A 25,674-nucleotide genomic window follows, 5' to 3' on the forward strand; every position below is an offset into this window, starting at 1 on the left:
CCCAACCACAATGGGTCAGCTGACCCCAATACAATAACCCCCCCCAAATTCCCTGTTCACACTCCTGCCCAACCCTAAGGGATCAGCCTACCCCAATAAAATGAACCCCAGGAACTACACTCCTGTTCCACCCTAAATTAAGCCTAAGTAACCCAGACCCTTGCTTCAGACTGCAGCCATTTTCTGCCCTGAAAATGAACTACACCAGGGTTCTACTGATTGACTAGCTTGCTGAATACCAAATAAAGAAAAGCTTGCTGAGCCGAGGTTTGCTTCCCATCTTCTACCTCCATCATTTGTGCGTCTATGTGCTTACAGTGAGGGCAAAGAGTTCTAACAGTTATTTTTTTCTGTAACTACCATGATCAATTTTTCATTGAGGTGCTCTTATTTATCCAAACATTTATTTATAAACACTATTCATAGGTTCTTCTTTATTTAGTTAATGTGGTGAGTTACACAAATTGAATGTTAAACCAATCATGCATTCCTGGAATAGATCCAGGAATATATCATCTTATCATATTTTATTTTAATTATTATCATTTTACACATTGCTGGATTCGATTTGCTATTTTGGGGGGGAGGCTCAGGGAGACTCAACCACTGAGCCACATCCCCATCCCTTTTTATATTTTATTTTGAGATAGGGTCTTACTAATATGCTTAGAGCCTCACTATATTACTGAGGCTGGTTTTAAATTTTAGGTCCTTCTGCCTCAGCCTCCTGAGTTGCAGGAATTACAGGCATGTGTCACTGTGCCCAGCTTTGTAGAGAATTTTTGTGCCTATCTTCACTGTCACAGTATCACAGTGCTTGTGCTTGTGTTCAAACAAGCCTTATTTAACTTAATAATGGCACTGAAGTTCAAGAGTAGTGATGCTGACAATTTGTGCATGCCAAAGAGATACAGTGCTACATTTAAGTGAAAAGGTGAAAGTTCATGAAGATAGGAATAAAGATAGTACAAGTAGGGTTTGTCACCATCCAAGGTTTCAAGCATCCATTAGAAGTCTTATATCCTCCAGAGATTAGGGGGGGACTGCTACAAATTAAGTTACCACCATGGAGTCCAAGACAGGGCTGGCAGAGACCAACTATATTGGCGATACTCATAGAGTAGGAGAGCTGGAGGGTTTCACAAAAAGAAAGAAGACCCAATTGGGCATCAGACTGATCAAGGGTCAATTTCTTTCCTTCCCTCCCTCTATTTTTTAGAAAGGGTCTTACTATATTGCACAGGCTAGCCTCAAACTCCTGGGCTCAAGCGATCTCCCTACCTCATCCTTTCAAATAGCTGGCACTACATGCATTCACCATAGTGGCTGCTCCAGAGTCATCTTAATACAGAATCAAAGCAGTTTAGAAGTCCATGGTAGGGAGACAATCTGAAGATGGTCAAAACTGAACCACAGGGGCAGAGAATGTCAGATTTATGTTCTCAAGGATAATGGCAGCAGAGTGGGAAATATGAGGCAGGTGGGCTGTAGTTGACTCTGTGTGTGTGTGTGTGTGTGTGTGTGTGTGTGTGTGTGTTGCTGGGGATTGAACCTAGGGCCTTGTGCATGCAAGGCAAGCACTCTACCAACTGAGCAATATCCCCAGCCTAGGACAGAGCCACTTTAAGATCAGCTACAAAAGCATCTTGGGGTCAATAATATTGTTCTAAAATTACAATAAACTCTCCAAAGCATAGTGTAGTTTGGATCTTAAATGTCCCCAAAAGTCTATGTGTGGAAAGCTTGGTCCCCAGTTGAAAGTACTATTGAGAGGTGGTGGAACCACTGTTGGGTGGAGAGTCAGGTCATTGGGAGCATGCCCTTATAGGGGATACTGGAACCCTGGTCCCTTCCTCTCTCTTTTCTCCCTGGCTGCCACCAAGTAGCTTCCTTTACCACACAGGCTCCCACTGATAAGATGTTCTGCCCTGCCACAGGCCCAAACCAATAGAGTCAAGTGACCATGGACTGTAACCTCTGAAACCATGAGCCAAAATCCATCTTTCCTCCTTTTAGGCTGTCTATTCCAGGTACCTTATCACAGGTACCTTGATTAACACACCCTCTGCTAATTGGGTGGTAGTTGGCAAGTTAGAGAGGAGTTAGATGAGTTACTACTTTAAACCCACGGTATAATTCTATATTAACAAAGCTGGCATCTGAGTACTACTTTCCTCATTTAGAATGGTCCCTCTGGAGTATCAAGCCCAGGAGTTTGAATATGAGAGCTCCCCTAAAAGCTCATATGTGAGACAATGCAAGAATGTTCACAGATGAAACAGTCAGATTTTGAGAGCTGTAACCTAATCAGTGGATTAATCCACTTGAATGAATCAATTGGGTAGTAACTCTAGGCAGATAGGGTGTGTCTGGAGGAAGTAGGTCAGTGGGGTGTACCTTGGGATTCATATTTTGTCCCTGGTGAGCAGAACTCTTTGCTTCCTGGCCTTCACGGCCAGAGCTGCTTTCCTTTGCAATGAGTTTCTCCATGATGTTCTGCCTCCTTCAAAGCTTTGGAGTTGGCCCACCAAGGACTGAACCTCTGAAACCATGAGCCAAAATAAAAGTTTCCTTCTCTAAGTTGTTCTTGTCCCAGTGATGATAAGATGACTAATCCAAGCAGCAATCAAAGATCTGCTCCGTGGCCAGTACCTGGTACTTTCCTTCTCATCTCCCCTTTCCTCTCTCACTCCTGGGTAAGTGGTATAGTTTAGAGCTTCCAAGTTGGAGGATCACATAATGATGAAATCTCTGGTTTCAAGTAGTAAAAAACACATGTACATTTTACATAGTGTTCCAATACAAACACAACTGTACGTAAATGAAACAAAAATTTCAAAAAGCAAACTTAAATTCTTTGGGTGTGAAGCACTTATTTTTCTAACCTATCATATTTTATTTCTCCCAAAGCTGGTCAGGAATCCTAAATTGATACCATCAACTTTCTAGTAGACTCTACCCATCACTATAGAGGAAAAAGGCAACTCAAACTGATTAAAATTTGAAAATATACCCTGACATCAACATTTCTCTTTGATCCAATTAATATTGATTATTTATCTTAATTTGTTTTCCAAATCCTGGAAAGAAATTATATTATGAAGAACCCCACTGCCAAGATCCCACCACTCAGGGTTAAACTCACTCTTTCTAGAGTAATATTTCTTATTACAATCAATAAATACACACTTCAATACACATCCATGTCATGCAAATTTTAATTTGCATGATCCAGTGGCTCCCAGATGGGATGAACTTGGATGAACTATGCAACATCAGACTCTTTGATGAAGGCAAATGTTGTTATGGAAAAGTGCAATGTCTTACATTACTTAACCAAGACAGTAATTTGCAATATTCAACTAAACACGACTCAACATGGACATTTTGTTCAATATGATTTTATTTAAAAATTTGCAAAGCTGAAGGAGGATCTGATCTTTTGTTAGAAGAAAGCCTTTTTCACAGTATATATTTAGCCATTTTTGCTTTGTATTGAGTAATAACAGAAAAAAAAAAGGAAGTTTCTGTTCAAGATCCTCACTCCAACCCACTGAGCAGGTGCCTGGCATCTTGTAGCAAGATAACATGTTCCTTGGTCTTAAGTCCCACAGCAAATCCCCTACCCAAGGTAACACAGTTCTCCTCCAGGCACACTGCTCTTACACAGGGTCCTGAGAATCCTTAATTTTTAAATTAGGAAAATGTGAAAGGATTCTTGAACCCACTGTCTGCAACAAACCCAACTATCTGTTAACTCTTGGCAATTTCAAGTATAACATACTTGAAATTTATAAGATGCTCCATGTTTAATGGAACAACTCAAATGTTAAAAAATTTCAAGCAACATGCTTTAATATTTTAAAATGTTACTTAATGAAACTTATTGAAACAAGATACGCAGCACATTCTTGTACTTGGTATTATAAACTCCTACTGACGATCGCTACTTAATGGTCAAAAAAATAGAAAATGAGAAGAAACCAGACTATTGGGATATAACAATGTCTGCAGGGAATGTCAAGTTCTAACTTTTGTTAACTGAAATCAACTTGAAGAAAAATCAGGGGGTCTACAAACCACCCATATTATTTTAAATGATGAGGTAGATTTTTTTTTTCCCCTATGCAAGCAAATGAAGATAACAAAAAATCCAGACTTTCAAATGCTCTTTAAAAAAAAAAAAAAAAAAAAAGTTCAGGTTATAGTCACTTTCACAAAAAAGACATTTATAAACTATGAGGTGGAAAGGTCATCCTCAGACATGTTCTATACTTGAGGTGGTACTTGGAGATTCAAGAATCAGTCTTGGATCAATCAACTCTCTCCAAAAAACAGTGATCTGAGGAAAAATACAAAATAGTTTAAGCACTTCATTTTGAGGTCATATAGGATTTAGTAAGTTAAAAAATTAAGTAATCCCAGCAGTTTGGGAGGTCAAGGCAGGAAGATCAAGTTCAAAGCCAGCCTCAGCAATGGTGAGGCACTGAGCAACTCAGTGAGATCCTGTCTCTAAATAAAATACAAAATAGGGGTGGGGTGTGGCTCAGTAATTGAGTGCCCCTAAGTTCAATTCCCAGTACCAAAAAAAGAAAATTTAAGTTAGTCAAGATCCCACCATTCAGGGTTAATCTCACTCTTTGTAGAATAATATTTCTCATTACAAATCAATCAATACACGTTTCAATAAATATCTATGGCATGCAAATTAAAACTGAAGAGCATCTTCCTTGGTCCAGGGGCTCCCAGACTAGATGAACTTGGACTGGACTATGGACATCAGACTCTTCAATGAAGGCAAATTTCTATTGTGCAGGATGGTTGAGAACTGGAATAATTTGAGTCCCAGTAAACTGAGTTTAATTAGGACATAAGAATTCATTTCCCTAAAATGTAGCTTAAGTTTAACATTAAACACATTTCATCTTTTGTTTACAACTGGGGGTTGTAGGGACTGAGAAAATGCAGGAGTAAGAGGTTACAAGTGCCAAAAGGATTTCCCCTGTGGACAGGTGGCCTGCAGATTTCTTGGGAGCTAGATGTGGCCAAGTGTGTATCACTAGGCTGCCCATGCCCTTCTTGGAAGCTCAGTAGTTCTTATTCTATGCTGCCTGAAAACAAGAACTACAATTTACAAGTAATCACTAACGCTGGGCCACATGGATGTATACTGAGAGCCATCTAGTGTCAAAAAAGAGTAATGACAGCTGGGATGTGGCTCAGTGGTGGAGCTCTAGCCTAGCATGTGAGGGAGGCACTGGGTTCGATTCTCAGTACTGCATATAAATAAAATAAAAGTCCATCAACATCTAAAAAAATTTTTTTAAAAAACCCCAGTAATTACTGGCTCTGTATTCTACTTCAAGACTTTGTTTAAAAGGGCATAGTGAATGTGGCTCAGTAGTTAAGCACCCCTGGGTTCAATCCCCAGTGCCCCCACCCCCCCAAAAAAATGCATAGTGAAAAATCCTCCAAGGTTCAATTTTCCAATGCAGTCTTCCAGGAATACATTTTAAGAAAAATAAATAAATAAAGCTCTTATATTGCAGATAAAGAAGAACAGGGGATTGGGCCAAACTGCCAATCCTGTCACAACCCTAAAAATGCACTTTGGGACAAAAAAGTATCATCCACCTAAAAAACACAGGAAAACATATAGTTTGATTAGTGCTTCCAAGACTTAACATTTCAGATGAAATGTGAATTTTCAATAGTGAAACTTCCAGAATAAGATTCACAACATTCCAAATACAAGAGTCTTAAGAAAACATTTTCTTCAGTATAAATATTCTGGGAGTAAGGAGTGACCACAAGGGCACAGGATGGAAGCTCCTGGAGGCTGTTCATATTCTATTTTTTTCTTTCTTTCTCTCTTTCTCTCTCTCTCTCCCTCTCTCTCTCTCTCTCTCTCTCTCTCTCTTTCTTTCTTTCTTTTTTTGGTACTGGGGATTGAACTCAGGGGCACTTGACCACTGAGCCACATCCCCAGCCCTATTTTGTATTTTATTGAGACAGGGTCTCACTGAGTTGTTTAGTGCCTCGCTGTTGCTGAGGCTGACTTTGAACTCACAATCCTCCTGCCTCAACCTCCCAAGGTGCTGGGATTATAAGTGTGTGCCACTGTGCCCAGCTATGTTTTATTTCTTTATCTAAGTCTGATTATGTAGATATGATCATTTGTAAAAATTGTTCAAGCTATACATTTATGTGCACTTTTTATGAATTGTACATGCCAATAAAGTTTTTCTACTGGAATCCCTATATAACTATGCTTGTAAGCAACTCCACACTATCAAACAAAAGTTTGAGTATCTTATCACATAGGCACTTTGAGGTACATGATGGCACCAACTCAGCATCTGGCACTTGTTACTGCCGCTCAACAGCAAAGACTAGCTGCCCCCATGGCCTAGATCCTTTATGGGTTTTTTTTTTTTTTTTTTTTTGGTACTGGGGATTAAACTCAGGGGCACTCAACCACTGAGCCACATCCCCAGCACTATTTTGTATTTTATTTAGAGACAGGGTCTCATTGAATTGCTTAGCGCCTCACTGTTGCTGAGGCTGGCTTTGAACTTGCAATCCTTCTGTCTCATCCTTACGAGCCATGGGGATTACAGGCGTGCACCATGGTGCCCGGCCCCTTTATGGTTTTAATATAAGCAATTTGGGAAGCTACAATGTCACCTTCCATATCCCACATTACCATTCAAAAGAAAATGACCAAAAAAAAAAAAAAAGAATGACTGACCAAACAAGGCAAGAAGAGAAGCATGCCTACCTTCCTCTCCTGTGTCACAGCATACTCAACTATCTCGGTTCCATTTTCATTGTGATAAACCAAATCAAATTTCCCAGGTTCTTTCAAGGCTGAAACCAGAAGGCAGGGATAAAAGACAATAAGTTATTCCTCAATAGTTTAAATATTTCTCTATAGAGAATTTCTATCATTGGGAAAACAGTCACAAATAAATCACCAACTGATACACAAGTTGGGTGTACAAGAGATCGGGGAGCGCTCCTCACAGACAACCCTTAGAGAACCAGTGCCACAACATGGTCACTTCCTGACGGTTCATCAACAACCTTTCCTTTAAAATGAGCTTGAGGAACTGTCACTACTAATCCCAGAATTGAACATTGAACCACAAGATGATTCAAAAAGATAATTTATATGTTTCAATAAGGCAAGGTGATATACAATGTCATTCAGTCCCAGAAATCACATATGCATACTATTTGGAAACAGAGGCAGGTTTCAGGCTCCCACAGTAGTATGGGATTGGGGAAAAAAAACCCTGCGAGACAAAACTATCTTATCAATCAACGGGAAAAAATATGGTTGTCTTGAAATTTTTCAAAATTGTCATCAAAACATCAAAGACCCTCACTATATAGAGAAATGAAAATTAGTAAAAATATTTTTGTAGTCCATTTTTATTTCAAACATTAGACATTGAAAGGTAAAGCACTTTATTTCTTCATAAGAAACTTATCGAGGGTGGTTGGAACGATGCTGCCGTCATGTCATGTGGCTTACGCTACAGATGGCACAGCTTTTCCCTGCCTGGCAGACTATCACAGTCCCTTCGAGGTGTGGATCAGCTTTCAACATTTTATTCTCAGAGCTTCTAATGTCAAGAAGTGTCTCTGAGCGTTTCCTTTTCACTGTGTGGAATCTTAGTGAAGCTTTCCACTGGTGCCACTGCTGGGACTTTTCATCACAGCCGCCTTCTATATGTCAGGAAGTTTACAAAAGTGGCAGAGTGGACTTCCCCAGTCAGCCACTTCACCTGTGACTCCACTGACGCAGGCGAGGGCACGTCCAGCATTCTCACTTTTGTTTCTCTACTGTGCTTTCATGTTTTTAAAATGTTTTTAAAAAATGTACGTGGTTTTACACTAAGAGACAAGGAGGCAGCACAACCATCTGCCATCTGTATAGAATGTTAGATGTACAGTGAGCAGTCAGTGACAGACTCTGAAAGAAGTGACGTGACTCGTCACTCATCAGGAGGCACATCTGTTATTTACACAGTGATTTGTGGACTGAAGAACTATCAGTACTTAATGCAATTACAGTTAACATACCTAGTATTGTGGGGGACTGATGCTAAATACTTGCCTGGTATTGTTGGGGGAAAGACACTACTTAGTATTTAACCAAACCATGGTAACTGAAATTCATGTATATCAGAACTATGTAAATTGAGAACGACTTGTATTTTTCTTAAAGAACAGGTAGTTTTTTCGTTTTTGTTTTCCAATACTGGAAATTGAAACTAGGGGTACTCTACCACTGAGCTACATTCCCCACCCTTTTAATTTTTTTGCAACAGGGTTTTGCTAACTATCTGAAGCTGGCCTCCAACTTGTGACCCTCCTGCCTCAGCTTCCCAAGTTGCTAGGATCGCATATGCCTGTGCCCAGGGGGTTGTTTGGTTTGTTTTGTTTTTTGGCATTAGGGATTGAACGCAGAGGCACTTTACCACTGAACTATATCCCTAGCCCTTTTTAATTTTTTATTTGGAGATGCTAAGTGGCTTAGGGCCTTGCTAAATTGCTGAGATTACAGGTATGTGCCACCACACCTAGGAGTAGTCATTTCTTGATGCCCCAAAGAAAAGTGCTAGCCAGGCATGGTGGCACATGCCTGTAACCCTAGTGACTCAGGAGGCTGAGGTAGGAGGATCACAAGTTCAAGATCAGTCTGGGCAACTTAGCAAGACACTGTCTAAAAATAAAAATAAAAATTAAAAGGGCTGGGGATATCTCAGTGGTACAGTGCTCTTGGGTTCAATCTCCAGTACCATATACATATGCACCAAAAAAGAAAAATTGTAATTAGATATTGTCATTGTCAACAACTTGACATGCAGTAATTAGGTTTGTGTCACTGGAATTTGACCAAGCACAAACTTCTGTCCATCATTCCTAAGAATAGGGATTTCTATAAATAAAACCTCATCTGGAGAAAGCTAGAGCTGGGCCCCATGGCCTACACCTGTAATCCCCGCAATGCTATAGACTGAGGAAAGAGGATAGCAAGTTTTAGGCCAGCCTTGGCAACTTAGCAAGATCCTATCTCAAAATTAAAAATAGCACGCACAAGGCCAGGCGTGGTGGCACACACCTGTAATCCCAGCAGCTTGGGAGGCTGAGACAGGAGGATTACAAGTTCAAAGCCAACCTCAGCAATGGTAAGGTGCTAAGCAACTCAGTGAGAACCTGTCTCTAAATAAAATACAAAATAGAGCTGGGGATGTGACTCGGTGGTTGAGTGCCCCTGAATTCAATTCCTAGTACCAATAAATAAATAGATAGATAGATAGATAGATAGATAGATAGATAGATAGCATGCATAAATATAACAACAAATCCCATCACTATGTACAACTAAAACGTTCCACTAAAAATATGGAAAAAACCGGGCATGGTGGCATACGCCTGTAATCCCAGCAGCTCAGGAGGCTGACGAAGGTGAATCACAAGTTCAAGACCAACTTTAGCAAGATCCTATGTCAAAAAAAAAAAAAAAAAAAAAAAAAAAAAGCCTCAGGGGTGAAGCGCCCCTGGGTTCAGTTCCTAGTACTGGGAGGAAGGAGTGGGAGAAAGAAAGATTCAAAAGTTCAATAGACAGAAATCAGTCAAAAGAGTTTTTCAACAAAATCCCTTTGTGATATTAAGTAAATGTTTAGATATAACTTACACTGGCTTTCCAGCTGTCATTGTCATCATCATCATCTTCTTTTCTTGGGGGGGGAGGGGTATTAGTTAGGTATACGGAACATTGATCCCAGTGATGCTCTATCACTGAGCTATATCCCCAGCCCTTTTTACTATTATTATTATTTTTTGGTGATGACTTTTAAATTTTTTACCACTTTTTTTCCAACCAGGGATTGAACTCAGGGGCACTTGACCACTGAGCCACATCCCAAGCCTGACTTTGGATTTTATTTTGAGACAGGGTCTCGCTGAGTTGCTCAGCCTTGCTCTTGCTGAGGCTGGCTTTGAACTCGAAATCCCAAGTGGCTGGGATTACAGTTATGTGCCCCATGCTCGGTGGAATTTTTAGTCTTTCATTCACTGACTTGTATAAGGAAAAAATTAATTGCTTTAGAGTCTGCTAAAGAGAAAGTCAACTCCCCTGCTCTCTGATTAGGGACCCCTGCAACATATTTTAAGTTCCAGGTCCTTGTGATAAAAGCTGTCTTATCTAGAACAACAGGTAGGATTAATCAAGACAAAGCAGGGAACCAGTGACAATAATGTGCAAATACTCAACTAAGACACGCAAGACCCTGAGTTTGATTCCCAGCACCACCAAAAAAATAAAATGTGAGAGTATATGTATATACACACATTGTAGACATTTTATTTTGCCAATCTTTTTGAAAGACAGCTAAGTAGGTCTTGAGTTTACTAAATAGAGATGTCTGTCTTTCTTTTATAAACCATACCCCTAATACATTGTCTATAAGTTCCAATTTGGGATTTTCTTTCTTTCTTTTTAGATTTTATTTTTTTATTCATTCATTTATTTGTTTGTTTATATGTGGTGCTGAAATTCAAACCCAGTGCCTCACACATGCTAGGCAAGAGCTCGACCACTGAACCACAATCCCAGCCCAGGATTTTCTTTTTAAAGTGATGTAAGAATGCAAAACTTTGCAAGGCAACTAAGGACAGAACCTTCTTAGACTTTTACCAAAGTCTTCCCAATCTTTTATAGCTGACCCACTCATATATAATTTAATAGCTTTTTTTTTTCAGTAATACTCCTGAGTCAGCATTCAATTGTTTCCTAAAAATAACTCTTTTTGAAATCAGTTTTCACCAGCTCATATAATCCTTTATGAAGTCACACAAATACAATAAGAATAAGTAGCCCACCAGCTTTGAGAACCAATCCAATATATCTTAGTAGACACAATCCAAGGATTAGGTGTGCAGGCCCCAGAGGTGTGGGGTGTGGACAGAGTGGTGAACACAGCCAGTTACAGGTGGTAGGTTAAGTTGAGAAAGAGAACATCTCTGTATATTAATGCTATTCAGAAGCCATTGTAGATATGAAGAGTCTAAATTTTCAAATTCATTTCCAAAAGACTCACCAGGTAAGGATGAGAGAATTTCTATATCTACTTGCTGGGTCTCTGGATTGTGGCTTAATATTTTTCCTTCCTTTCAAAAATAAAAGTCCAAGTCAAAAATCAACATATAAAACACTGTGAAAATACTATAAACCACTGAATTGTAGACTTTAAAATGGTTAAAAAAGCAAGTTTTATGTGTTTGAATTCTATTTCAATAAAAAGCATTAAAAATAAATCAACATGTAGGGGAAAGCTATAAGAACAGCAGATTTATAATCATTTAACTGAAATATACTGAAATATATTCAGAGGCAAAATAGATACATTTTAATCATAAATGGTAGACATCTACAGAACTTAAAGAAAGGCCAAGAATACACTAGGTCATCAAAAGTCACTAAATAAGAGAAATGGAGAAAAATAGGCTAGGATGATGTACTCAGGTGGGACTGGCTATCACAGCCTTTAATAGGAGAGGCCACCCATACCCCAGTGGTGCGACTCCCATTTCTGATGCTGTCGGGGCCATCCTAAGGGCTGAGTACAGTCCCTTAAGGCTGAAACAGGAAGGTACTTTCTTACTGGTAAGTTTATAAATTCCTTCCTCTCAGGTCCCTCAGATTTAGGAGCTGGTTTTCAAATGCATCAAGAGGAGGCATTACCCTATGGTTGCTGGTGGGCAATGAGACAATGGGTGGTCTTTGGGGACACACAGGAAGGCCAACTAATCGGTTCCTCCTGCACCTACCCAGGCTTTCTGAGTATAGACAACAGGTACTTCTAAAAACCAGGTTTGGTGGGGGTCAAGGGCCTTGAGAGACTATTTTCTTTGGAATAGAATTAAATTAAATTAAATCAACTGATCAAGCTAGAAAACAGCACTTAAGATGAAAGCAAAAATATAGGACTCATCTTTTTTTTTATTTTGTACCAGAGATTTAACCCAGGGGCACTTAGCCACTGAGCCACATCCCTAGCCCTTTTTTTAATATTTTATTTAGAGACAGGGTTTTGCTGAATTGCTTAGGGCCTCACTGAGTTGCCAAGGCTAGGTTTAAACTCGAGATCCTCCTGCCTCAGCTGCCCCAGCCACTGGGATTACAAGCGTGTGCCACCACTCCCAACAACAGTGATGATTTTAAAAAGTTTTCACTTTGATAAGTAATTTAATCTTCTACTTTATGACTTTAATGGAAAAAAAGAACTATTTTATCCAAGCAAGTAGTATTAAATATAACTTTAATCTTAATAGTATACTGACAACTTTGTCTCACTATGTTGCCTATGCTGGCCCTGAACTCCTGGCTGAAGCTGTTTCTGCCTTAGCCTCCTGAGCAGTTGGGACCATAGGCACACGCTAACATGTCCAGCTGAATTAATTATTTTTAAATAAACAAGCTTACCTTGTAGTCAGAGACATCAGGAGAGTAATCAGATGTTAGTTCCAAAAGCTAAAAAAGAAGGAAAAAACCTAGAGTACACAAGCCCTCTCTCTTATCCTCTCTTTTCCCCATGGCTCCTCTGTCTTACCAACCTGCCCCTGGAAGAAAACATGCAGTGCCCACCCTCACCAGTCTGAGGCCCCATCCATGAAACTGTGGTCACACTGGTGTTCCAGGGAAAAGGGTTTTTATAAATATTATTCAACATGACTTGCTAAATAAGTTTATTTGGAAGGGGAGCTAACCTTTTTTGTTGTAATTGTTGCTGTTTTAAAATATACCTTAAATGCAATCTTCTCTCCGACTTGAGGGGCAGCTGCTAACAGTGGTAATAGACTATAGTCCTTCTTGTGTATTGCTACTGGATTCTGAAAAACAGCATTAGTCACGTGACTTCATTACTGGTGAGAAAATGGGAGCCCATGACATGGAGTCCATGTGACATGACTACTTTCCCCATGGAGAAAGTAGTCAACTCATAATAAACAATACTTACCTGGATAATAGTAGATGAATTTGTTACTATCTCATTTAATTGCTGCTGCTTCTGATATTCAGTGCTAGTATTTAAAACACAGGAAACAGCGTGCCCTCGTCCTCGACCTCTCCCTCGCATGCCCCGACCTCTTGTTCCCTTCCAAGAAAGAAGGTCCTCTCCTCTCCCCCATCCTCTTCCTAAACTGGTGGGGAGAGACACACTGGGAAGAGGACCAGGAGCCTGTTTGCTAGTATTTGATTCCCAAAATTTCCACCCTATGGAACTTGGAGTCTGTACTGTCAGCCCTGGACCTGGACAGCCCCTTCCTGAAAAGAGGCCTACTGTCTTTAGGAAATCTGTAGCATACTCCGGAGTGCTCTTGGACACAATGCACTGCTCCTCTGAATCTGACGCGGAATCTGAACTAGAAGATGAGGCTCTGATCTTGCCTTTGCTGGTGGTAATGGCAGCTTTTGCAACCAGTTTGTTTACAACTGTATTTTTTGTAAAGGGTCCTTCTTTTGATAACTCAGTTGATAGTTTCTCTGAAGAATTTCTAACCTCCAATGTGACATTGCTGATATCATCACTGTTCGAATCCGGACTAGAACTAGACTCAGACTCCGAGGAGGAATTGGGGCTGTCTTTTGAACTTGTGACTCCCCCACCTTTTCTTCTGACTTTGACAAGACTGTTTTTAGAAGAACCTTTCTGAGGAGTATACTTCTGGATGATCCCCTCTTTTGACATCTGTGCTTTAGGACACTTGGAATTCTTGGTCTGTTTTTTATTTTCATATTTCTCCTTTTTCTTTGGTGTTCTCTTTTTGGTGTCTTCTTCCTCCTCATCCACTGGGCAACATGTTGCTTTATTTTTTCTCTTGCCTTTTTTCCTCCCAGTCTGTTCTGTGACAGCTTTTGGTTCCAGATCCACGACCTTCTCATTAATATTATTGTTGTCTTGCTTCTTCCACTGCTTCTTTGAATATCTACAACCTAGTTCTGATTCTTCATCCTCCTCCAACTTATAAGCCCGCTTCTTTGCTTTTCTAGATGGTAAAGGAATATCATCTCCATTACTGACTACTACAGAAGTCTCAGGAATTTCTCTCTCTTCTAACTTAACTCTGTCAAAAAAAAAAAAAAACAAGAGAGAAAGCTAGAGTGAGCAATTCATAAGTATGTCTCCAGGATGTAGCTATACACAGAGATGATTCTGCAAATGGTCACTACCAGCAGTGAAAAACTGTCATGTCACTTAAGGAAAACAAAGGCTCTTTTTGACAAAATGGCCCATATAGCACAACTTATGGTCAACTTTCATAGGCCAGGGCTGGGGATGTGGCTCAAGTGGTAGCACGCTTGCCTGGCATGCGTGCGGCCCGGGTTCGATCCTCAGCACCACATACAGACAAAGATGTTGTGTCCGCCAAAAACTGAAAAATAAATATTGAAATTCTCTCTCTCTCTCTCTCTCTCTCCCTCTAAAAAAAGATATTGTGTCCACCTAAAACTAAAAAATAAATATTTAAAAAAACTTTCATAGGCCAGTTTTACTTACTGAATACCGTATCTCAAATATTTTCTACACATTTTCTCTGATCAAAAACCATAAGAAAGTAGGTTTTTTCATTTTTGTTTTTTTTTACAAGCCACAAAATTATAGTTCAGACAGGTAAGTTACTCGAGATCCCCAGCTGATAAGTAGCAGGAAAGCAATTCAAACCTGTCTAGCTTCAAAACTCATTATCTTTCACTACATGTATGTTACCTCCCCTAAAAGGTAATAATTGCTAACTTATCCATTTTTGTTTTGGAATGTGTTGCTTTTTTTTATTTTTAATAGCCAAAATATGGAATCAACCTAGGTGCCCATCAACAGATAAGTGGATTAGGAAGATGTGATATGTGTGTGCAGTGCAATATTGACCAGTCATAAAAGGAATGCAATTCTTTCATTTGCAGCAACATGAATGGAACTAGAGGACATTCTGTTAATTAAAATAATGCAGCTGCAGAAAGAAAAATACTATATACTCTCACATTTGGAAGCTAAAAATTTGATTTCAAAGAAATAAAAAATATAATAGTGATTATCAGATCCCGGGAAGAGTGTTCTACAGCACCATAGGATAACTATGGTTGACAACAATTAACAAATATTCCCAAATAGCTAGTAGAGAGAATTTTGAATGTTCCCAACACAAAGAAATGACATATGCCTGAGGTAACAGATATACCAGTGACCCTCATCAAATCATTACACTTTGTATACACGTACTGCAATATCATCGCTCCCTATAAATATGTACAATAACTGACAATTAAAATAAATATATACTTAAAAATAATAAGAAGTAACATGAGATTTGATTATTATTTTTTGTTTAAACTTAGGGAAATACTACACAATTTATGTTCTCTGGAATAGTGACAGATGCCCATAAAATTGCATGACAGTTTGTGATGGTTAATTTTATGTGTCAACTTGCCTGAGGTATGGGTGCCCAGACATTTGTTTAAGCATTATTTTTTGTCCATGGCATGTCTATGAGAGTATTTCTGGGTGAAATTAACGTTTAAATTGTAAGACTATGTAAACTGCTTTTCCGAATGTGGGTTGGCCTCATCCAATCCATTAATTGCCAAAAGAGAACAAAAGGGCCATAGAGAATTTGCTTTCTGTCTGACCTTTCAAGCTGGGATATCAGTCTTCTCCAGCCTTCAGAGTCAGAATTGGATTAGAATCACACCACTGACCCTCTGGTAGCCAGCTTACTGACTACAGATCTTGAGATTTCTCAGCTTCCACAACTGTGTAAGTTAATCCCTTATATTAAATCATGTGTTTTTCCTATTGGTTTTGGGGAAGAAGCCCTCTCCAAACAGGCACAGCAGCAAAGCAAGGCCAGATCTGTATGTACACGCATGACTGTCAGATAACATGATGCCTTCAATAACCATGTATATATGCATTCATCAGACAAAGGAAAGGTGGTACGGCACACTCGGGTTGCATGTGCAACCCTGTGCTAACAGCTCTGTGGAAACTTCTTTATGATCTTATAGTACAGAATACCCACACAAAATATATTTTTCCATATAGGGGAGACAAAGGGGATAATATGCAATGGGAGGCAAAGAGGAGAGGAAGTCCTGCTGCAATCAAAACTTGGCTTTTGGATGTGAATCTGCTGAGTCTGTGCTGGCACAAAATAAACACTGCTTCCTGTGGAACACTGGTGCCCTGTCTCTCTGTGCACAAATCCTGCAACAGTTTTGTTTTTCTGGAGAACCTGGACTAATACACACTGCATCCAAAATTATTTCATTACAGAATAGCAATTTTCCCCAATGAACTGGCAATAGCTAATCCCGAGTGAACAGGGAAAGATACAGTCATATTTGAAAATAAAGTATAATTGGTTAGGGTTAGGGTTAGGGGTTAGGGTTAATTGGTGAATAAGGGCATATGTATAAGCATTCTTTATTTTTTTTAGAAATATCCTTTAGTTGTAGATGGACACAATACCTTTATTTATTTATCTTTATGTGGTGTCGAGAATCGAACCCAGGGCCTCACACATGCTAGACAAGCACTCTACCACCAAGCCACAACCCCAGCCCGAATTCCTTAATTTTTTTAAAGCCCAATAATCTTGTTGATTTACCTTCTCAAAGCAGTAGATGAGAAAAATCCTCAATTATTTTTCAACAAACAACTATTTAGAAATCCACAAATCAAGATAAAATAATAGCTACCGAGCAGGAGAAAATAAAGACAGAAATAAAACTCTGAATGACCAAGGATTTTTTTTTTTTTAAAGAGAGTGAGAGAGGAGAGAGAGAGAGAGAGAGAGAGAGAGATAATTTTTTAATATTTATTTTTTTTTAGTTATCGGCGGACACAACATCTTTGTATGTGGTGCTGAGAATCGAACCCGGGCCGCACGCATGCCAGGCGAGCGCGCTACCGCTTGAGCCACATCCCCAGCCCAATGACCAGGGATTTATATTATAAAAACATATCCTCGGCCTGGGGATGTGGCTCAAGCGGTAGTGCGCTCGCCTGGCATGCGTGCAGCCCAGGTTCCATCCTCAGCACCACAAACAAACAAAGATGTTGTCCGCCAAAAACTAAAAAAAAATAAATATTAAAAATTCTCTCTCTGTCACACTCTCTTAAAAAAAAAAAATCAGTTCCCCTTCCTTTCCTTTAAAAAAAAAAATAAAAATAAAAATATATCCTCTCTATTCCCTTCTAAAGGCCTCAATATTTAACAGCAAAGAAGTCATTCTTAACTGGCACAATCTAGTGTGGCATCCTGTGAATCTAATATTGAATAAGTTTCAGAATATCAGATTTTTTCCCTTGACATTTTTTATTAATTTGTTTAACTTTTAGCAATGCTATGATTCAAGCTTCAATTGTGAGATGACTAATTAGGATCAAACTCTTCCCCAAACTTCAAATAGCTACTCAACTTCCTGACATTGTAGTTTATTAAGTCCCTACATACAAGACAGCAAATGCTGCACCCAGTTTAGGCAGCATTCATACTTTTCCCTGGAGCTGGTAACACCATCATGCTTTCTAAAGCATCACCTCACCCATTTTTTTGTTTTGTTTTGTTTGTGGTCCTGGGAACAGAACCCAGGGCTTTGTGCATGCTAGACAAGGGCTCTTTCACTGAGTTACATACCCGACCCTTATTCCTCCTTAAGACACTGCGTTTATAGGTATCTGACTGAAAAGTATGACTTGTGATTACTGCAGCCTCACTAGCTACTGTTCCCCACAAGGAACAAATATGAACAGAGTGAGGCAAAATGTCACCCAGGGAACAAGAAATGGTCTCCTTAAGTCTGTTTGATTGCCATTTTTTTTTTCTTTTCTTTTTTTTAGCACCAGGGATTAAACCCATAGGTGCTTAACCCCTGAGCTATATCTCCAGCCCTTTTCTATAGAGTATTTGGAGACAGGGTCTCACTGAGTTGCTTAGGGCTTCACTAAATTGCTGAGGCTGGCTTTGAACTAGGGATTCTCCAGCCTTAGCCTCTCAAGCTGCTGGGATTATAGGCATGTGCCACTGCCCTCAAATTACAGGGGGTATGCTTGCTTTAGTAATGTTCATTTCTCTGTATGAACTACAGACAACAAATGGAGCTGTCTTCTACAAACAAAAGTGAATGCAATTGTTCTTTTATAAACGGAAATGAATTACCTGGGTAATTAATTAGCAATGACAGAAATTTGATTTCAAGGAACTTCTAAAACATATCCTCCACTTTTTATTCAAACTCTGTGCAGGGAAAAATGGGTGGTATTATCAAAATGCAAATACTCCCTTTTATATTTGTAATTTTGCTTCTAGGATTTTATTATACAGAAATATAGACATGCCCATCTGCCCCACCTGACACCTACTTTCTTATACTGTCATCTTACCAAGGTCAAAATGATTGCCTGGGTTAAAAATCCTCTTTCTGCCACTGTAATTAATTCTTAAAAAACCATTACCTCCGCCCTTCTCATCTATAAAAATGAGGATAATGATAATAATTATAGTACTCAAATGAACTATATATCTAAAGCATGCCTGGCTCAAAACAAGTGCTATCCATGTTAGTTCTAATTTTCATTAATACAATGAACGCTGTTAGTCCTCTGAAGGAGATGTTGGTGGATTTTTGATGAACTTGTCTCATCAACCGAACATGAAATTCAACAAGGAAGGTGAAATAGGAAAGCTTCACTCCTTTGGATCCCACCAGTTCCCTGCAGCCTCCCTCCTGTCTCGCAGCTGGTGGCAGCAGCCACATTGCCACCTTCAGACAGGTAAAAAGTTACCTGACCAAAAGCACAAAGTTTGTGAGTCACAGAGTCACAGACGCTTTAGAGAGGTTTGACTTTGTACTGACTACAGGAATATGAAATGAGAACCCACCTCTAACACTTGATCAAATACTGTAGGCATTTGAAAGAGAGAAAGAGGAGGGAGTGAGAGAGGAGGGAGTGCACTTTATTTCCTCACAGGATGACTTCAACTGAAAGCTCTCTTCTACCTGGTCACTGTCCAAACCAGTTGCTGCAACCAAACCTCTGTGAAACCCTCTTCGGGGGCTGTTATGAGCTCAACTGTGGCCCCTTAAAGTTCATATGTAGAAGCCCTAAGTCCCAGTACCTCTTGTGACTGTATGAGGAGACACAGCTTTTAAAGAGGTGATTAGGTCAAGATGAGGCCATTAGGGTGGATCCTGATCCAATCTGACTGGTGTCCTTAGAGGAAATTTGGACAAAGAAAAACACCTGGATTGCACAAAGAGAAAAGCCCATGTAAGAACATAGGGAGAAGGATGACTTCCACAAACTAATGAGAAGCCTCAGAAGAAACCAAATCTGTAATATTATGAGAAATCATTGTTGCTGAAGCCATCCATCTGCAGTATTTTGTTATAGCAGCCCTGGCAAACTAACACAGGGGTCTCCAAGCAAGGAGCACTTCCTCTTCTCATGGGACCTAAAGACCAACTTCAGGAGCTCACTGTCAACAGTTTGGGTGCAGATGTCCAGTCAGATTCCTGGGGTTTAAGAGAATGAATTATGAGGAAAAGACAATGGCACAGAGGGGCCTCAAAGATTATTTCTCAGGATTCTCACAACCTGGCTCTACCTTTCCTCATGAGACTTCTCAATTCCCCAGCACCTCCAACAGAATTCTACTGATCAGCAGGCTTGTCTCCTCTGATTCTTTTTTTTTTTTTTTGCCTCTACAACTGCACTTTAGCCACCTAATATGTGCCCAAACTTCAAGGTACTGCTCAGTTCCCTGACCACTTTTGTTCCAGATCTCTCTCCTTTTTGTGGGGGCAGGTGGCAGTACTGGGGATGAAACCCAAGTGCTCAACCACAACTATAGCCCCAGACTTCTTAATTTTTATAAAATTTGAAACAGGATACTGCTAAATACCAGACTGGCTCAATTTCTCAGTCCTCCTATCTCAGCCTCCCAAGTAGCTGGGATTATGGGAATGTGCCATTGCACCTGGCTTGATCTCTCTTTTCTCAATCATCTTCTGTACTTAGCAGTATAAGTTGATCAAACTATTCAATCTAACTGACTACACCACACAAGATGATAGTATTCAGAAGCACAAAGCTATGTATTTGGGTGTACTTCAACAATATTAGGTAACTGACAACAGAGAATATGTTTCCTTTGTAGCTCTGAAAAAAAAAGTGAATTTGTCAGGGAAAGACAATGATTCAGGGAGCATGAAACAAAACATTCCCAAATTTAGTTTTCTGCTACAGGATTGTCCCTATTTATCATTGAAGCCAGCTACAGAAGTCCGTCCCCCTCTCCCCTCAAGTGCTGGTTATTTGACCCAGGGCTTTGCACATACTAGGCAAGTGCTCTACCACTGAAACGTTGTTATCAGCCCCTGCAGAGGATTTCTCATCATATGCATTTGGGCATTTGAGGCATTTAGAAGGAATCTGCCTGCCATTGTGCTCTAATTATTACTTACAACAACTTTCACCATTGTTTTTGACATTGTGAGCTTCATTATAAACAACGTAATTCCTAGATGATTCATTAAGTGAAGTATAACTGTACTTAGCTAGCAGTCATAAGTTATTAATTCATTAGGCAGGGGACAGTTGGGAAAGTAAACTTAATAGGAGGGGATACAGTCCTTACAACCATAATATTTAATCAGTCCCTAAATTTCAGAGCAAATGGAGGCCTATTACAGTCAATAAAAAGAGAAAAGAACATTTTTTTGAAATTTGGGCTATTTCAAATTGTCATTTGAAACAGCTGAACATTGTTAAAAGTCATAGCATTCTTGATTTAAGAGAGACTCAAAGATACAGTCATTATTCCAAATTAAATTCCCTGATGTTCTGAAGAAATCTTGGGAATCTGACATGCTTCGGGGGAAAGCAATTTTCAACAACAAAAGGCAAGCAACAGGATGTAGCCTGGCTCCCAACTCCGAAATTCACTGTAGCTTAGGCTTAATGAGGTGGTGGTGACAAATCAGTCCAAGATGAGAATCTGAACTGGAATGATCACATCTCACTATCTGACTGAGCCAACGAGGTATTGGCAATTCATACTACAACTGCCCCTGGATACTCACCTACCATTTTCTAAAATTTCCAAAAGCATATTTTAAATTATTCTTGTGTGTCCTGATGCACAAAGAGAAGGATCCAAACACCTATTTGGGTGAACCCAAAACGCCTAGTGAGACACAGAATGTCGCCCACCAGAAGTCTCAGCGGACACTGCACAGGAACTAAAGTGGGACAACCGGAGTGTTAGGAAGAAAACAGGACTGTTTTCTCCGTCTGGTCTCGGGGCAGATGACCCTGAGAGTATGCCAAGGAAGGCCAGGCTCCCAGACATTTGCCACCATGTGCACGGAACACAGTGCCTGGCTGGGTGCGGGTTCCCTAAATCAAGGCTGGAAGAAGCACCTGCCCTGTTCAGGAGCATGAGAGCTGCCCCAAGTTTGGTTCACCTGAAAATCAGAAGCTCCCGGAGAACGACACTAGTTAAGGATGCAGATTCCTCAGCCCCAGCCTTGACTAGACCAGTCTGGATCTCCGGGGTTCATGCATTTGCATTTTTTTTTTTCCCCAGTCTCACCCTAACCCGGCCGGAGGCGACCCCGGCGTGCGCAGGCGCGTCCCCGGCCGGCCGCCCGCCCCGCCGCCGTCTCCCCGCGCCGCGCGCACCTGAGGCAATCGTTGTCCCTCACCAAGCGCGCGCTCTCGACCGGGGGCAAGAGCCCCCCCTCCAGGTAGAGACCTAGAAGGGCCCCAGAACTGAAGCCGAATCGCTGGCGGATGAGACTGATGAGATCCGTGACGACTCGGCATCTGTTTAGGTCGACCAGAAGCCAGAAGACCGTGCAATGCGGGGTAGCTGGAGGAGGGTAATCAAATTGAAGCCGTAGCCTAACCGTCTCGGAGGCTGCCATCTTGCTCGTGCTCAACGGAAGCCCAGAGAGACCACAGGGCTACCGAGAGGCGTGCTCGGACGGCCCGCCCCCCCGCACTACCCGGGGTCGCTAGCGTGTGCCACCTATGGGTGGCACGTGGCTATGACAGGTTTCGTGAGAACCCGGAAGGTGTTGGATTCTATTCAGATTTGTTCATGACAAGGGTTAGGGATAAGTGCATGAAATGTCTCTATTCCTTTCCTGCCCAGCATTGTGTAGGGTCCGAATTTAGGCAAGTGGCTGGTGAGAAATTTCTAAGATATTCGCTCATATATGTAAAAGAAGTTTCGTGGTTTTTTTGAAAACACTTCCTCTGAGCAATTCTTCATGGAGTTGAAAAATATGTAATTCCTAATGTATTGTCAATATTGATATTTTTAAAATAAACCATTAATCACTCTTATCTATGCATCCAATGGAATATCTTTTATATCAGGGATTGAATCCAGGGGTACTTAAGTACTGAGAGTCATCCCCAGTCCTTTTTAATATTTTATAAAGACAGGGACTGGCTAAGATGCTTAGGGCTTAAGCTAAATTGCAGAGGCTGGCTTTGAACTCATGATCCTCCTGCCTCAGCCTCCCAAGTAGCTGGGATTACAAGCATACACCACCGCGCCTGGCTCCAATGGACTATAATTACCGTAGCCATTTGATATCTACCACCATCCATATTATCAAATAGAGTACTTACTTCTAGTAAGTAAATCAGAAATTTTATATCATTTATTTCTTGAACTAGAATTTCCACGTGTCTCACATATAATTTTTGTTTAATTTTCATGAGGAAGGTATGGATTTTAAACTATTATCTTTTTTTGGGGGGGGGCGGTGGTACCAGGGACCAAACTCAGGGGCTCTCAACCTCTGAGCCACATCCCCAGCCCTACTTTGTATTTTATTTGGAGACAGGGTCTCACTGAGTTGCTTAGGGCCTCACTTTTGCTGAGGCTTGTTTTGAACTCACGATTCTCCTGCCTCAGCCTCCCTAGCTGCTGGGATTATAGACATACCCAACCGTGCCTGGATATTCAGAAGATTTTTAAAAATAAATTTTCACCTGTGATTTACGCCTGTAATCCCAGCAGCTCAAAATGAAAAATAAAAAGGGTTGGGGATGTAGCTCAGCGCCCCTGTGTTCAATCTCCAGTACCAAAAAGAAAAAATATATATATTTTTTTTCAGTTCTCCAGCAGCTCAGGTTCATGTTCCATAATGTTAAAAACAAAGGGACTGGGGCTCAGGATGTGGCTCAAGCGGTAGCATGCTCGCCTGGCATGCGTGGGGCGCTGGGTTCAATCCTCAGCACCACATAAAAATAAAATAAAGATGTTGTGTCCACTGAAAACTAATATATATATATAATGGGACTCAAGTTTCAAAAGGAATATTTACCCAGCCATTTACTTTCTCAATATCTGGAAGGTTCTACTGAGATTTAAGTGATTATTATACCACTCACTCTTACACTTAGAGGTGCCTGTTTTCCACATCTAAAATTAGATAAAGTTTTTGGAGTAAAAAAATGACAATTATATTGAAGTGGGGGTTATAGCATTTAAGCTTATCCCATTGGCTATGATCAAAGACCTGTATATATATATTCATGACAGATGAACAGAGAGATGTTTGTGAACTCTTATCTGTAGATTAACAATTTAATCTCATAGTAAAAAAATCAGTTATATTTATAAATAGGAATTTGACAGAACCAGAAGAGCTTATCAACATCTAAGAAAGAAGAGCTAGCTACTCCCAATAAAATGAAGGTGTTCAACACCTTACTAGATTTTATGTATTAATGATTGCTGTTATGTTCATTATTTACAGTAGGTTCAGTACATATTCCCTTAAAGTTCATCTAAATTTAATACTTAATAGAAACAAAGAATAAGGGAAGTGGGTGCCAGTGAGATTACGGGATGCTTTTCTTTGGGGAGAACAGCAAAGGGAGCACAGACACTTTCCCAGGCAATCAGCTTTAGGAAAGAGTCCACTGAGAAAGTGGAACTTTTGAGAAATGGAACTTGAGTCCCTTAAAACTATCTATGCAGCTGGGCATGGTGGCACATGCCTGTAGTCGAAGCTACCTGGGAGGCAGAAGGATCCTTTGATTGCATGAGTTGGCTCCATCATTTTGGAGTCTATGGTGAGGCAGAACATCATGGCAGGGAGTGGATGGTGAAGCAGAGCTTCCCATCTCACTGCAACCAGGAAGCAAAGAGAGAGGACAGGGGAGGGGACTGGTGGCAACATCTCCATCAAGGGGTAGCCTCCAGTAGGTCCCACTGTGACAGAAAAGACTTCTCCCCAGAGGAAGAAGGGGACCCAAAAGGCAGAATCCTGGAAGGGGGAGGTCTTCCCTTTTTTATAGCTAAGATCTTCTTTCAGCTTTCCCACACTCCTGTCCTCTGTTTCCCTTTGTCTTGCAGTGATAGAATGCAGGTGGGAAGGCCCAAAAGGTGGGGGATAGGGGGGCTGAACGAGTAATCTGGGGAGCTTTTGATTAGCACCTCCCTGTTTGCTGGGAGCTGCTTCATTAACATTTCCTTAGGATGGGCTCAGAGCCCTGGGGACATTAACATTTCAATTTCCCCAATTCTGCTCTGGTTTCCTGGACTCCATTCTCTATAATGGTCTCCATTTTATTTATCTTACTTGATATTAGACCCAATTTACCTAACTACACTAACTACCTATCTGTAAATCTGGCTTCACCACCACCTAAAGGTTCTACCACCCCACCAGTAGCAACACAGATGGGTGACCAAGCGTTTAGCACATAGGTCTTTGGGGAACATTTAAGACCCAAACCATAAAAATGCCCATCAATAGGGACTAGATTGAATACATTAGTACAGCTATATGACACTTGTATAGAATTCCACTGTACAGATATACCATCCTTTTCCCCAATCTGATTTCCAATGAAGTTACTACAGATATATTGATGTAAGAAGGTGTTATAGTTTAGATCTTTAATATCCCCCCAAACTCTCATGTGTTAGGCAATCCAGGGATGATCAGAGGTGAAAAGATTGGAGTATGAGAGTCGTAACTGTTTGAGACCCCAATAGACTTCCAGGAGCCAAATCCGATGCAATTACACAAGAGTGTTTATTGGAAGCTCGAGCCTGGACTCACAACTGTTCCTGACGCAGCGGTCCCAGGAAGTGAGTCCTGGTCCTTTGTTCAGTAAGGTTTTATAGGTTTTGCGGGGTACTCTATGTGTCACAACATCACACAGCAAATCATTCCATACTGCGGGAAAGTCAAACAACAACTCTTAACATTGATTAGCACATTCAATGGCAGGAAAAATTTGGGTAGAGGTGATTGGTTAATATAAGAGGGGGATTAGTTTGAACTGATTGGTTTAGACCACAAGGGGTGTACGTGCATGGTTTCCCAACATGTTATCAACCACCATAAACCACTTGGGGGTCATTTAGCATCCCAGGTATTTTCCCTGTCTCATACTGATTGGAGGTTGCTGCGGGGGGGGGGGGGGGGGGGTGCTATGGGTCCTCACCTAGCCTAACTGAATCAGGGACACCTGGCGCCTCCGACTTCTCCTGCTATTTACAAACAACTCAGCAGGGTGGGTATGTGCTTAGGAGTGCTCTATGGGTTTTTCCAAG

The 25,674-nt window shown here is 40.6% G+C and overlaps 1 protein-coding gene across 2 annotated transcripts; it reads right to left on the reverse strand.

Moving 5' to 3' along the window:
* Positions 1–4,176: 4,176 nt before the first annotated feature.
* Positions 4,177–22,017, reverse strand: Coil (coilin). 2 transcript variants are annotated; one of them, XM_076869572.1, is made up of 7 exons: positions 21,768–22,017; positions 13,035–14,142; positions 12,820–12,906; positions 12,500–12,547; positions 11,115–11,184; positions 6,782–6,870; positions 4,177–4,342 (listed from the first exon to the last, which is right to left on the reverse strand). In XM_076869572.1, the coding sequence occupies exons 1-7, from the start codon at positions 22,010–22,012 to the stop codon at positions 4,259–4,261; spliced, it is 1,731 nt and encodes a 576-aa protein (XP_076725687.1). In that variant the 5' UTR covers positions 22,013–22,017; the 3' UTR covers positions 4,177–4,258. The 2 variants fall into 2 exon arrangements, with proteins under 2 accessions (XP_076725687.1, XP_076725688.1); XM_076869573.1 differs by lacking the exon at positions 4,177–4,342 and adding an exon at positions 9,710–9,752 and having other exon boundaries at positions 6,802–6,870.
* Positions 22,018–25,674: the final 3,657 nt, after the last annotated feature.

Source organism: Callospermophilus lateralis, chromosome 11 (genome assembly GCF_048772815.1).
Source record: "Callospermophilus lateralis isolate mCalLat2 chromosome 11, mCalLat2.hap1, whole genome shotgun sequence".
Lineage (NCBI taxonomy): Eukaryota > Metazoa > Chordata > Mammalia > Rodentia > Sciuridae > Callospermophilus > Callospermophilus lateralis.